The following is a 14,726-nucleotide window of genomic DNA, read 5'->3' as shown; positions in this document are numbered from 1 at the left end:
TTCGTCAGTCTCCTCAGAGTGATTTGAAGAGCAGCTAGCATTTGTAATTCTAAAATTCTTATGTAACATGCTTCTCATGACCTTTTTAATTATCTAGACTATTTTGTGATTGTGCTTTGTAATTATTTGATTACCTGATGAGCTTGCTTTATTTGGATATATAAAAGGTCACGTTTTTGTCTAGCAAGAGAAAATGTGTTGTGTTTTCAAATAAAAATTATATGTAGAATAGTTCTTTACCTTCACAAAACCCCAGAGTGGAGGCAACATAACTCATTGCTTTGTTGCTCTGCACATGAGCAAGTGCTCGCTCTCACTTGTATTTATTTAATTTAGCAGAACATTCACTATATGTTAAATAATTAAATCTTTTTTCTAAAAGCCTAGAAATGCTTAGAATATAGAACTTCAGCATAATTTAGTCTTTCATCTCTATGCTTGTCATGCTGTCAGCAACAAGTAATGTTCTTTTATTTGGTCTTTACAGGCAGTTGGAACAAATACAACTTGAGCTTACAAAAGCAAATGAAAAGGCTGTTCAGCTTCAGCAAAATGTGGAGCAGACGACACAGAAAGCTGAGCAGAGTCAGCAAGAAACTCTCAAGATTCATCAAGCAGAACTGAAAAATATGCAGGATCAACTAACAGACATGGTAAGAAGAAATTTAAAAAGCATTAGCTAACTACATGCAGAGTGTAGTACCACTGCTTCTTTAACTGTGTGCCGATTGTTTTGTCTTCTATCAGAAAAAACAAATGGAGACTAGCCAAAATGAGTATAAGGATCTTCAGGCAAAGTATGAAAAAGAAACTTCAGAGATGATCACTAAATACGATGCAGATATCAAAGGGTTTAAGCAGAGTTTGCTGGATGCAGAAGAGGCACTGAAAATTGCTCAGAAGAAAAACGACGAGTTAGAAACACAGGCTGAGGAGCTGAAAAAGCAAGCGGAACAGGCCAAAGTAGGTGTACTTTGTTACTCTGCAAGTCATTTAAAGTTTAAAAGTTTCTGTTTCAGTGAATCACTGGTTTTTGCCTGGCTTCATCATTTCGTAGTAGGATTTTTGCAGTGTTTCTTTTTTAACTTTTCTAGGGTAGGTTAATATTGGTTAGGGGAGAGAAGCATACATGACTAACTGGTTGTCTTCTCTAGATTACACAAGAATCCATGAAATGTGGTTCTTTGGTGTTAACGTTTTATGTTCATAGATACCTGGCTCAGCACGTCAGTTGGAGCCAGATGTTATTCTCTGGTTTTTATATGCTGTGCACTATTTCATTTAAGTGTTACACCCCTGAGATATTGTTCTGTAGTATGATCCCATATTAGGTGCAACTACTTAGTATGTAGCTTGACATTAGTAACTTTCTCTTTTTTTTTTCTCCTGTTTCTTTGACATTGCTGCTTGCTTTCATCCCTTGTTAGTTACTTGCTATAATGTTTGTTTTATGCTTTAGCAAAATATTTAGTGTATAAATTGGCACCCAAGTTTAAATACACCACTGATGTGGTGTTTTGCATTAAAGGAGTTATGACAATATGTTTTGGACAGAATAATGACAACAATTAGCTATGGAAAGTGAATTTGAGAATTGGAAGTCAGTATCTAACATAACTCCCTGCCTTTTAATTCACTTAAATCCTCATTAAATCATTCTGTGACTCTTTTCTGAGTAATCTACATTCAGAAAATTTGTTGAGAGTAGTTTTAAAAACAAGATGAAGTCTGTTATGGAGGACTCTTCAACCATTATTTTACTTTTTTTATTTAACCACTGAAAAGTTTTCCTGCGGATGGTGGGTGTTTTGTCCTGGAATACCAGTGGGACCGGACTGAAGGTTTGGTGTCAGCAGCTGAATTCACACAGGGACTGTGTGTCAGTGTATACACTTTTTGAAAACTTAAATTACAATAGATCTGTTTGCCCTTAAACCACATTTCTCATTTGTCTGCTTGACTTCATTTTTGTTTTCCCTTCTCCCTGACTTTGTTTCTTTAGTCCTTAAGCTCTGTGTTAGCATCAGCCAGAAAAGAGATTGAACTAATGTCAGACAAGATGAGGGGTTTGATATCAGAAAAAGAGACTCTGGCACAGGAGGGGAATGCTTTAAAATTAGAGAGAGGTTCCTTGTTATCAAAACTTCTAGAACTGGAATCAAAGGTTTCCTTCATGCAACAAGACCAAGAACAACTTTGGACAAGAAATGAAGAACTTAATTCAGAAAAAAAAGAACTCCTAAAGCAGAAGGAAGAAGCTGAGGCCAAGACCCAGCAGGAAAGCATAGAAAAGGTAGCACTAATTTCTGAGAACAGCAAATTACTCTCTGAAATAGAGGCAACACAGGCAGACCTTCTGAAGATAACTCAAGAAAATTATTCTCTCCGGTCTTCAGAGTCAACCTTGCTCCAACAGCTGAAAGAACTTCAGGCCAACAGAGATGCCATGGATGTGGTTTGTCAGAAACATATCAAAGAATGGGAAGAACTGGAGCGTTATCAGAAAAAACTTTTGGAAGAGAAAGATGCCGTTGTTAAAGACAAAGATGATGTTATTCAGAAGCTGGAAAGCTCTTGTGAGGCCCTGACCAGAAATCAAAGAGAGCTACTGCAAGAAGTGTCAGCTCTGACTGCGGAGAGAGATGCAGCCTTAGTTAAACACTCAGATCTTAAAAATACACATGGAGACTTAAAAAATGAAATGGACAGTCTACTGCAGACAAACCAGAGTCTGCAGTCCGAGCAGGAGCTGCTCCTTAAAAGCATGGAAGAGCTGCATGTGCGGTTAGACAATACAGTTAGTGAAAACCAAACATTAAAAGTGAAAATGGAAGAGATGCAAACAGAACTCGACACTGAACATAAAGAACTTAAAAAAGCAATGAAAGACAATACGGAGTTAAAGGATTCCCTTGCTAGTCTCTCTCATCTTCTTGAGGAAGTTAAAACCTCAAGAGAGATAGCCAATTCTGAATGCGTTCGGTTACGTCAAGAGAAAGAGGCTCTTTCTTCATCAGAACAAAGGCTTTTGGCTCAAAGGGAGGAACTTTTCAATGAAAATAAGGCAATTGCTGTAAAGCTTGCAGAAGCCACAGCAGATGCCGTACTTGCTGAGAAGGTCTTTACTGAGAAAATAAACGAACTGAACTTAGAAAAGGAATCTGTTTTTTGTAAGTTGTTGCAATTTGAAAAGCACAATGAAGCTCTTCTTCAAGAGAAGAATGAATTGGAGAACAAATACTCAGAGCTTCTTGATGAAAACAAGTCTTCTGCAAATGTCATTTCTGATATGAAGAGACAACGTGAACTGGATATCTCAGCCAAGATATCTCTGGCCCGAGAGAATACCATGCTCCAAGATTCCATTGAAGCCCTCAAGGAAGAACTAAGTAAGAAGACGCTAGATAATCAAGAGCTAATGGCCTGTAAATGTGACCTTTCAGATCTTCTGAAAGAGGCCCAGGATGCCAAAAGAATATTAGAAGATGAACTGGCTGCTGTATCGCATGCCAAGTGGGTCCTGTCATCTTCGCTCAAGACCTGTTCCTCGGACAGGGAAGTGCTGACCAGAGAGAGGACTGAACTGCAAGATAAGTGTCAGAAATTAAACAGAGAGGTTGAGATTATGAAAGAAAACTTAACCATAGAAAAGGAGGCTAGAAAACTGGACAAGGAATCATTACTGTTGGAACTTGTGGAACTTCAAAGCAACATCAGCTTCTTAGAGAGGGAGATACAAGAGCTGAGAGAAAAAAATAAAGAATTTGTGACTGAGAAAGAACTTTTAGTTCAGGAAAAAGAAAAATCTGAAACTAAACTGGAGGAAATAATTAAAGAAAAAGAAGCCCTCTGTGCAGAGACAGAGCAGCTTGCTTCCAGTATCGAACGACTGAAGAGTGACTTTGCTTCCTTGTCTAAAGCCAATGCGGAGCTCCAGGACTTGCACAACGCTGTCTCCGAGAGGCTAGAGGATCTTCAGCACAGGCATGAGGTGATGGAAGAGGAGAGAACAAAGTTACTTCAGGAAAACGACGCCCTGCTTGCTGAACAGAAGAGCCTGGTCATCATTAAGGAAGAAATACTAAAAGAGAAGGAGAAATTCTCCAAGGATTATCATAAGCTGCACGAGGAAGTAGCACTTTTAGAACAAACTAATAATGACCTCTCGGGCAAATTGCTGGTGTCTCAGGGCAAAAATCAGACGCTGCAGGAGGAGATGAACAGTCTGGCTTTGAAACTAAAAGAAACTGAGGCTCTCCAGGCCCAAACGGTAGCACAGAAAATTGAGGTATTGAAACAAACAGTTAAAACAGTCGGGTCTGGTTACACTAATACTGAGCACTAACCCGAGAGCTTCCTCTCTGCACTTCATTGCACAGTCAGCACTTCATCTCGGTACGAACAGGCTGGAATTGCAGTCTCTCTCAGCGTATTGCAGAAATACAGGTGTTTTCAAGTTGTAACCGGGAGTCTGAAAGACTCTTTAAATTTTTAAAAATATTTCTGAATACGAAAGCCTATGTTGTCGCTGAATGTTGCAAGAAAACAACATAAACTGTGAATAAAAGGAAATTTTGTTGCCTGAATCTGGTAGAAGAAATTGAGCAGCTCCTTCTGTTGAAGTACTCTGCAGCCTAAAGTCTTGAGTAATAATAGCTAGAGTTTTCAATTAGATATTTATGCATTTTTATGTTACATTACAAATTACTCAAAAAATCAAAAAACCCACATACTGCTCCTGTAAATGTAATTGGATAAAACGCAGTGTAAAAGAACCGTTAAAATTTACATTATAGGACTTGCAGTCTGTTAAAGACATAGACAATTCTGGTGTTCTTTTTATTCACAGAAGTGTTTTGTAATCACCACCAGCAAATTCTGAATATTATTTTGAATTTCAGTTTGCGGGCTTGAAGCCCATAAAATAACTTTGAATACAAATAAGAATCAAGATACCCTACAGGAATGTGCTTTGCCTACCTAGGTATTTTAATGTACTTGTGAAATATTTCCTTTCATGAGGGCATTATGAACAACACTGAAATAATGTGCTAATTGGCTTTCTCTCCTATGTAATTTTTAATTCTTTTCACGTTTTTAACAGCTCTTTATAACTACACATTTTCTGGAAGTAGAGCGGTCTGTTGGAAGTGAATATTTATTGAGCTGCTTCTGTCTAAAGTGGTTGAAAGTCTAAAAGCAGTCACAGTGGTGTAATTTAGAAATCTGTTTAGGAACTGAAAAAGAAGAAATGGGCGTCCTCGGTGGTGACACAAGCATGGGGTTGTGACCTGTTTCTGCATGGAACTAAATCTTCTCATGTCCATTTATTTTTATACTTTATGCAGCTTCGAAATGCAAATGAATTCCCAGTTGAAGTCCTTGTTTAATTAGAAAACAGTGGAGCGGTGCATAAAGTATTGTTATTAATCTCTTGCTTTCAGAGCTCCCTTTGGTAATACTTCTGTCCCCCCACCCCACTCCCCTTTCTCTATAGGCTGCCAAAATGGCAGAAGATGTTTTCCAGACTGTGGAGAAGGTGACCAAGGAGAAGGATGCCATTCACAAAGAAAAGATTGAAACTTTGGCCTCTTTGGAGAACTCTAGACAGACAAACGAGAAGCTACAGAATGAAGTAATCGCATTTAAATGCTTTTCTTTGAAAAGTTTTGCCCAGTTTGTAAGGAGCAACTATTGAATTACAGAGAATTAGCTTGGGCAAGAGTGGATTCTGTCATTTTCCCACCACAACACTCAGTCTGGACTGGCTTGTGAAACTTACTGGATGAGCGCATATTGGTGGGAAATCTAGGTGCTTTATACAGCCATATAAGCTGTGTTCGTCTGTATTTTACATGTGGTTTCAAATACTTTACGGCATAAGGTCATGTCCCTTAAATCTTGGTGCAGCAACAAAAAAAAAAAATACTTTATGTAACAGGAATTCTGGATGTTACAGCAGCTTTTGCAGATCGCAGAATCAAGAGGCATGGGTTTGACTTAAGGCTTAATCAGTCTTGCTTGTGTAGCTTTGCATAAGTTGCTTAGATGTGGCCACTCTGCTTCAGTTCCCTGCTTGTAAGCATGGGGTGCAATTTCACGCTCCTGGGAAGTGCTGCAGAGCTCTGAGTAACAGTGCTCCTAACCCACAAAAAGTACCGCTCCGGTTCCCACCTACAATGCACTTCTTGCTATGTACATCCTCTTTGTGATCTTGACGTGTGTAATGTTATCATTTCTTCTTTTTTCCACTTTTCTGTTAATCAGAATTGTGGTCTGAGAAGGTGCAAATTCTGCTGAGCTATGCACTTACACAAATAGACGAGCACAGTGGTCCCAAATAACTTCACAGAGTTCCTCTAGGGCCCTGTTCTTCAGTCTGTGTCCTCCCACCACTTTGTGATGCTTCAGGATTTGAAGGAGGGAAAAAGAGTCCTCATTGATCTTTTTCACGCTCTTTCGCCCCAGGATATCTAGCCTGACACTGAACTGGCATCTTTTCTGCAAATCTTGAGATCTCTGGGCCTCTTTTTGATGGCTCTTTCATCTTTTGCAGCTCCCGTAATAGTGGGTAGTGAACAGCTGGGCTAACCGAAACGCCACAGCTTGTGCTGAAACTGTAATGACTTCCGAGATCTGGTGACTGGAGAATTAAAAGCAGTGACGTTAATAATGGCAGGGGTTCACTTTCTGGATTAAAAAAAAAAAAAAAGTAATAATCCACAGGGTCCTGTAATGCCATGAGAATGGCTGAAGATTATCTGTTACGTAATAGAATGTGTCGCTGAACGCGAACAAACAAGGCTCGCAGGCGTGCGGCGTTTACGAGGCAGATGCAAGCTCAGTAAACAGACACAGCAATGTGTCCCACGCAGCAGCATCCCTGAGAGGAGTTCCTTTCTTGTGGTGGCAAGCACAACATTCGGCCTGCTGTTTCTCAGAAATTAAGGTATGGTAAGGGAGAACTTCTTATCAGTTATCTTAGAGGAATACAGATCAAGGGAACAGCTAATTTTAGGTGTAAGCTTGAATTTTATATAAAAAAAAAAAAAGCTTTGAGTTTTATAGCATTTTACGTGGAGGCGCTTTGGAGCGTTACCTTTTCTATCAGAGTACATACAGCAGACTTCTACAAGCTGCTCTTCGGCAGACTTTGAATTCTTTGTGCTGCTCAACTTGAATGCAGAAAGTCTTGTAACTTCCTTTGTTAGACAAATGCTGCTCAGTACAAACAGACTGAATTAGTTTAAGGACTAATGATGGAAAAGTGGAACAGCTCAGCTCAGGTCCCAGCTTTGCTGAATGTCTTTTCTGAGGGCTGCACCTAAGAACTGTATGGTTTCATCACTGTAATGAGTTGTTTTTTCCTCTTTAAGTTGGACATGCTTAAACAAAACAACCTGAAAAATGAAGAGGAGCTTAATAAATCAAAAGAGCTTCTAAATCTGGAAAACAAGAAAGTGGAAGAACTGAAAAAAGAATTGTAAGTATTTCAGTGTTAAACCTGTTAAACCATTCCTTTGTAGTTACATTTACCTTTCATTTTTTTTTTAAATTACCTGTCAGTATCTCTCTGATATCCTCATTTATAAAGCAGATACTAGGTCAAAATTAGATATTAGTTTGACATGCATAAAACTAGAAATCAGACCATTGCTCCTGAGTTGCTGAAGGGCATTGAAGCAAATCCTCACTCCAAGCATTGTTTGAGATAATTTGTTTGTTGGAGGGAGAATAGAGCTCTGCCACCTGAGGGCACTAGATTGCTTTAAAAGCTGTATTATAAAGAAATTCTGTTGGGATTTAATTACAAATACATGTAGATTGTTAAGTAGTTTTACATGGTTTTGTTTATAGAAAATCTGGTTTTGCTTTTATTTTTTCATTGATGGCTTTATCCAGTTTATTCCTATTGCCCCACTATGCACTTATTTTCTAACTGGTACAATACAAATGCCATATATAGCATGTAAAACTAGAGTTAATTGCCTATTATTTGAAATGCTTCATTTGAGAAACTACAAACTAATGACCTGTAACATTGTGCACAAACCAACGAACTGAAAAGCATCTGATAAAGTAATTTGCCCTGGGGAATCTCATTGTATCGGAGCTGCAGCGCAGTTATTGCTGCTCTGCAGTGGCTGTGTCCCAGCTTTCAGAGATGCAGTGCACTAAATCACAAACCTCTGCTCCCACCTGCACTCCAAGAAGAATTTCTTGACTTGTGGAGGTGAGAGCTGGAATTGGGACTGATAGCTGGGAGCAGTGTTGCCTCGTTGTTACCGTTGTTGGTTCCATAGCTCATTTTGTGACAGTTCTTCACCGCTGCCCTGAGGTGAAGGCAGGATACAAAGGGAATCAGCACACAGAATAATAGTAAATTGCTGTATGACTGGTTTGTACTGGTTGCTTTTAAAACCTTGCATACCTGTATAGACAGCAGCTTCCTTTGAGAAAGACAGGATTGCATTCCGTGAGCAGTCCCTGCCTGTCTCTCGTGGGAAATGCCAAAGGAAAATAATTATTTCCAGACTAGCTGCTCTAATGCTGGAATAGCAAGGGGCTAGGAGGCTCTGGTATCATGGAAACACAAAATAGATTAGCCTGTAATTTTTCAAGAAGTTATCTATAGAATTCCTTGAAAATCTTCAGCACTGAAAGGTGTTCTCATGATCCCAACCACTCTGTGGGATTTTATTTTTTTTTTCTTGACATTAACCTTAGCCGAAGACTATTGCTGAATGTGGTCTCTAAGAGACATTGTGCATAAGTGAAGTTTGTCTAGTTGGTTTTTAATTGGTCTTTGTTGTCATAATTATTTTCTGTGTTGCCTTGTTTTAATTAGAGGAAGGAATTAGCTTCATAATAGGCATTTCTTGATCAGCAGTAATGTGGGCAGAGAGGACGCCTTCGAGAGGTCAGGTGAGGGAGGCAGTGCCCTTGCCTTTGCAGAGGAGGGCAGAGGGAAAATTTTGCCCAGAGGAGCTGTGACTGTAGGTAGGGACTCACTGCTGCTATAGATCAGTGCCTTTTGGGGGGGAAGGATGTTACAGCGGCATTGCTGTCCTCTGGAAAAGAGCCTTCCATGCAGAAAAAAAGCAGAAATCCCAGCTGGATGTTGTGTATTCGTTTGGTACTGCATACTGTCAAGCGCACTTGCAGCTATCAGGTGGAAGTGCCTTGGCACTAAACACAGGGGAGCATTTCACACAGACTGACCCCAGTGTTGTCTGTGCTTTTTTTACAATGCCCTGAGTCTCCTCTTTAACGCCTCAGCAAAAAGAGGAGAACTGGTTCGCACTGCGGTTCAGCAAGCAGTCGCGGTTAAAAATAGGTGTGTTCCTGCATCAACAGTAGCTCCACACCAAGATAATTTGAGTCTGTTCAGTGATGTGAGCGAGCGTGTTTGATCCCGTCTAGGTGGGTCGGCTTGGAAATCGGTCTAGGTGAGACCAGATGGTTGAGAAACGGTTGGAAAATCTTACTGGAAAAGTAAATCAGACTTCCTTTTGTTTAATTGTGCTCACTAATAGACCATGGAGTCCTGGTGTTTTGAAGTGCTTGAGTAAGTTTGACTTTGGGGTGATTCTACCTCCTACAGCCATCAAAGTATTTTTAATATTCCAGTCAGGGTTGAACTCTGTGTGATACTGGCACACGGGAGTACTGAGACTCCTTTTTATGAAAACAAAATGCAGTCATAAAAATTACTGTGTAGTGAAATGAATTGTATCTTTTTTATTGTTGAAAGATATTGTCAAAACTTTTAAAAATGTGTGTCACAGGCAGGCATGCAAATTTTTTTTTTAATTTGTTCATAATAAACTTACTTTAAGGAAACCACACAGATTAGTAGCAACATAGGTTAATGAAACCTGCAAATCCATTTTTTCTTCAACTTTTTGTTTTGTCTCGTTTTCCCTTTTCTATCTGTTAAAACAATGAGAAGAGATTAGACACTCTCCTGTTTTGCCTCCTGTGATCTTGCACATTCTTGTATGTTTGGGTGTCCGACCTTGTAGGGAGTATTTAAATAAGTGGAACTGTAAGCTTTTTTCCTTTTGCTTTTTCTTTCTTTTTTTCTTTTTTTTTTTTTTTTTTTTTTTAACAATTCTCATTGTTTAAAATGTTCACTCTGAGGAAGTCTGCGCTAGAAATCTCACCGGCGTTCTTGTCGAACCCTACCCCGCATTTCTAAACCCAACTATTTGCTGCAGAGCTAGCAGTCTGAGCTTACCTTCCATTTCACTGAGTATCTGATACACGTAAAGGAAAAGGAATTCTGTGCTGCTGCTGGGCAGGGTTAAACCTCTCCCTGCGCATCCGAGGTATGGATTGTCACCTTTATTACAGATCCCACTGGCCACGTGACCTAGATGTATTTTTCCAAGCTGTGAAGCTGAATCTCTCCCACAGTTTTTTCTTGCTGCTCTCGTTCCTATGGTAACGATGCACTCTCTGTCCTCGCAGCGAAGCGCTGAAGCTGGCAGCAGCTCAGAAGTCCCAGCAGCTTGCAGCTTTGCAAGAGGAGAACGTGAAACTTGCCGAGGAGCTGGGCAGGAGCAGGGACGAAGTCACGAGCCATCAGAAGGTAGAGTGGCTGGAGCGTTTCCTCATCCGTGGTGAAAGTGCTGTGTGTGCTGTTTCCGCTGATGCCTGGGTGATGCTGCCTGCATGTTTGTGCTTGAAAGATGAGTTGTTCTGAGAACGTTTTAAAATAAATTTGGAAGCCACCTGCATTGGGAGGTTAGAACTGCAGGCTAACAGAAGGTTACGTAACCCATGAAGGGTACTTAAGATGCTTGGAAATAAGCATAAATTAAAGATGCTTTAGCCAAATGTATTAACAGACACTTGCTATTTCTGTCGGGAGTAATTTTGTTGAAGTCTATATCTACCCAGTACTCAAGAAATCTAGCTATTGAATTCTCCTACTTATTCCTGCTCTCCCTCACTAAAAAAAGAGTATTTAGGATGTTTTTCAGAATACTATATAAAACTACTTGGTTGGACTCTCTAAAAAGTGTCATACACATGTATGCATGCTTAAACTTCATTCTGTGCATGTACAGGAACAGCGTTGCAGCCAGGCAGTGGGTACCGGAGGACTGGAATCGATGCTTTTCTGGTGGTAGTTTATAGGAGAAAAAAAAAAAACACTTCATTTTTTTACTATTACATTTCAGTATGTTGTTGGAATCTTAAAGTATGGACTTAGTTATACAGCTTGTAACACTGGTACTTGCCAAAGGAGAAATTAGATTTACAGCCATTAAATGTGGTGGGTTTATTTCTTGTGGAGCAGTTCTGGTGACAGCCACACCACGAAGGCATCTTTAGAAGATCTGGTCCAAAAGCAAGAACACAAGACGTGGGTTTATAGATTGCCCTTCTGAGGCAGCACTTGTGCAGAAGAGGGGTGTGCCTCATGACAATGAAACAGATCTCTTCCATCTGCGACAAAGCCTAGTATTTTGAAAATCAAGAGGCTTACTTTTCCCCAAGAGTCCTGTTTTGAAATACTGAGGATGAGTGACTACAGATCTGGCCAGATTCTAAACCCTTTTAGCTGCTGACAGGAGTAATGCACGACCTGCTTCATGCGAAGGAGCTTTTGGAGATGATGAACCAGAGTCCCAGACGTGTGGGCTCAACCACTGACTCATGCCGCATCTGAGTAGCAGTGTGGTAAGAGAACGCTGTCATCCTCAACAGCCAGTGGGAGCTCTGCTCCCCACTCCCACGTTTTCTTAAATTATTTCAGAATCTTTGAGGCAACCTGTTCTTTTCAGAAAGAGTTGTAACTTGAAAAGGATTTGGCAGCATTGGTCGAATCTTTCTGCCCGTGGTATGTAGCCTGAGCTGACAGAGTTGCTGAGGGCAGGGACGCTTCGGCCCACAAGGCATGGGCTGGCAGTGCTCTGCAGCCTCCGTTGTTGGCAGGTGACCACGTGAAGGAGCCCTGCTGTCTGCATCCGGCCTACTGTGGCTCTCAGCAGCGCTCCTTCTCTCACTGCCAGAATAGAGCTTCGCCTGTGGAGCACAGGGATTAGTCAGTCTTGCAAACTGGAATATTCTCAATTCACTTGCACCATGGCCATTTCTGCTCCTGAGTAGATGGGTCCAAGATCAAAGAGCTGGAAGATCTGCTGGAGCTTGGAGAAACAGTCCGTTTGCCTTCTTCAGCCATTTGTGTTGCTCTACGTCCTCTTCTGTGAGGAAGATCTAATCTGAATCTTGGAAACGTGGGAACGCCATCTGTTGTATTTTCTAAATGTAGTATTTGGGCTATGGTGTCTTTGGATCTAGTGAACTGCACGGCCCCCTAAAAGACTGGATGAGGCATTTGGTGTTCCAGGGAGCTCTGTTGTGGCAAAAGGAACAAAGGCAAAATGGTGGCATTGAACTGCAGCTTTCCTGCCGAGTGTCACATAACTGAGTGCAGCTGTTCTCCGCTCTCGTGGGTGAAACGTGCAGTCCACCTGCCCAGAACAGTCAGATTTCCTGCTTGCTCCTAGAAAGCGTTCCCTGTCTCGCCTGGAGCCCGTAAAGCCCTAACCGTGCTTTTCAGTGTGACAGAAACCTGCTGTTACCCTGAGGAGCAGGACTTTTTTTCAGATCTTCAGTTTCCTTCAGATCTTACCCAGCCTAAACTTACAGTCCCCTTGCTCTACCTGTAACTCTACTGGGTTCTCTTAATAAAATGCAAGAAAACCAGCCGGCCTGGAGGATTCTCACAGACAGCCCAGCCCGCTCTTGGCGCGGTCTCGAGAATGCCCACCACCACTTCTACTGCTGTCACCTGGGGAATGTACAGCGTGTTTAGGCACCAGGCTGCAGCATGCTCTGGGCTTCCTTGGTTCAGCCTGTCTGTAGGGAGGGCAAATAATGTGACACTGAAGAATCGCTGAATTAGAGTTTAGAGGAGTGTCCGTAGTAGCAATCGAGGTTTCACACAGAATGGGATTGCTGGTGGAGCTGCGTTTTATGCAGCAGGGAGGAGAGCACAGCGTGTAGCAGTGCTTCGGGCCGGGTGGGTTTCTGTGGTGTGCCTGTGAAAATGCAGTACGGAAGGCAGCAAGCGTATGTTTTAAGTATTTTGAGCAGTCGCTATGGTAACGATATAAATTCCAGCAAGTGTGTTAGTCAACTGGGTTAGTGAGTCTGTGGCTGCATGTGACACACTTTGCAAAATTAATGAATACTCTTTCATGAATGATTTAGCCTGACATCCAAAGGTTAAAGTGTCTCCACTAAAGATGCTGAGGGGTGCTTTTCTATATTGATCCATAAATAATTAGCTGTTTGTAATTAGTTAAAGATTCCCAGTCAGATAGATACCGAGCTCAGGGAACTTTTGTAGCTTCAAATTATTTGTTGTGGCATTTCGGTAGCCTCAGACCTGCCCAGGCATTTTAACTTCATTGGAAAAAGTGTAGAAACACCTGCTAGCTTGGCTGGTCCGCCTTTTATTAAAGGTATGTGAGAAGTCTGTTCTGAGGCTGATGAGAGAGAGAGAGCAGATGGCTGGAGAAATGTTGATGAGAGAAGGGGTGTCCATTCGCCCCTTCTACCACAGAGCTGCTCGCGGCTTGGTCCACGATTCTTGCAGCTGCAACAGGGGTTTAGAAGCTGCACAACTCCCCTGACATTGTGTCCTTTACTTTTCTCTCTTTTAAATCCACTTCTGTCTTGGTCTGTATACAAATTGCTCACCTCTCCACAGCCAACCAGGAAACTAAAAGGGAGGAGAGTCTTGGAGCATTCCACAGATGTTGAAGGATTTTCCGAATTAAACAGGCACCACAATATTTTCCTAAAAGAAACCAATGCACAAGACGGGGGTGTGTGTTTGGGTGGGGAGAAAAGGGCATCTTGGTGCACTGTGGGCATAGCCTCTGGGGAGGAAAGGGTGAATGACATCAGTATGAGGCTTTTCTGATTGCAAGTGGCGGTCAGGAGCATAAACACCAGAAAGTTAAGCTTAGCCTAGGGTGGAATGAAACAATTTGTTTGTGGAACGTGGCCAGGTTAATGCTGCACAGTGTGACCACAGAGAAATGCTAGTGCTGGTAGAGGAAAAGTCAAAAAAAAACCAAAACAAAACAAAAGCTGGAAAAGCTGTAGAAGAGAATGCAACGTGAGTCTGAGGAAGGAGAGGGGCCCTACAAAACAGATGTCAGAGAGGCTTCTGGAGAGGAGCAGCTCACTGGCATTTACAAGTGAAACATTTCTCAGAATTTTCATATTGTTTTTTCCCTCTCTTTTTTGCCCTCAGTCTGTACAGCTGTAAGGAGTTCATACAGGCTGCCTCTGTGTAGGAAGCAGACAAAAATTCCAGGGAACAGGGGGTATACTTCGTGCTGCTGGTGAAATTGCTGGGTTTGACTTGCCCACAGGAAAAATTTGGCAATACCCCCGTAGCACTATGGCTGCTCACAGTCTTACTGTGGTCACTTTCCTTGAGAGAGACATTTTGATTTTCTTTAAGACTTCATAATATAAGCCTCTCTACACCCTTCTAGTGTCTTGTTTTCATATCGGTTAAAGTCTGATTAAGCCCCAGCAAAATGATACCAATTAATCTTAAACCTGGAAGGCTTAACAGCACTGCAGTACGTGAAAGGAGAAGGTAAGTTGTCAGACAGTACGGAGGAGACAATTTATCTGGGTGAGCTGCATTTAGCTGAGAACTGGAGGCTGGCAGACAACCTCCCTTCTCA

The 14,726-nt window shown here is 41.5% G+C and overlaps 1 protein-coding gene across 1 annotated transcript in view; it reads left to right on the top strand.

Annotated features, from left to right (window-relative positions):
- The window catches only part of CLIP1 (CAP-Gly domain containing linker protein 1), a 72,852-nt gene that overhangs the window by 47,755 nt on the left and 10,371 nt on the right, over positions 1-14,726 (top strand). Inside the window, exons 16-21 of the mRNA XM_086761918.1 lie at positions 488-653; positions 748-963; positions 2,003-4,288; positions 5,498-5,635; positions 7,377-7,483; positions 10,474-10,594. Of these exons, the coding sequence (XP_086618044.1) occupies positions 488-653; positions 748-963; positions 2,003-4,288; positions 5,498-5,635; positions 7,377-7,483; positions 10,474-10,594 (3,034 nt within the window). The remainder of the gene's footprint in view (positions 1-487; positions 654-747; positions 964-2,002; positions 4,289-5,497; positions 5,636-7,376; positions 7,484-10,473; positions 10,595-14,726) is intronic.

This window comes from Chlamydotis macqueenii, chromosome 17 (genome assembly GCF_036417535.1).
Source record: "Chlamydotis macqueenii isolate bChlMac1 chromosome 17, bChlMac1.mat, whole genome shotgun sequence".
In the NCBI taxonomy this organism is placed as follows: domain Eukaryota; kingdom Metazoa; phylum Chordata; class Aves; order Otidiformes; family Otididae; genus Chlamydotis; species Chlamydotis macqueenii.
Note: the sequence above shows the minus strand (reverse complement) of the source record. Positions and strands in the feature narration are given on the sequence as shown.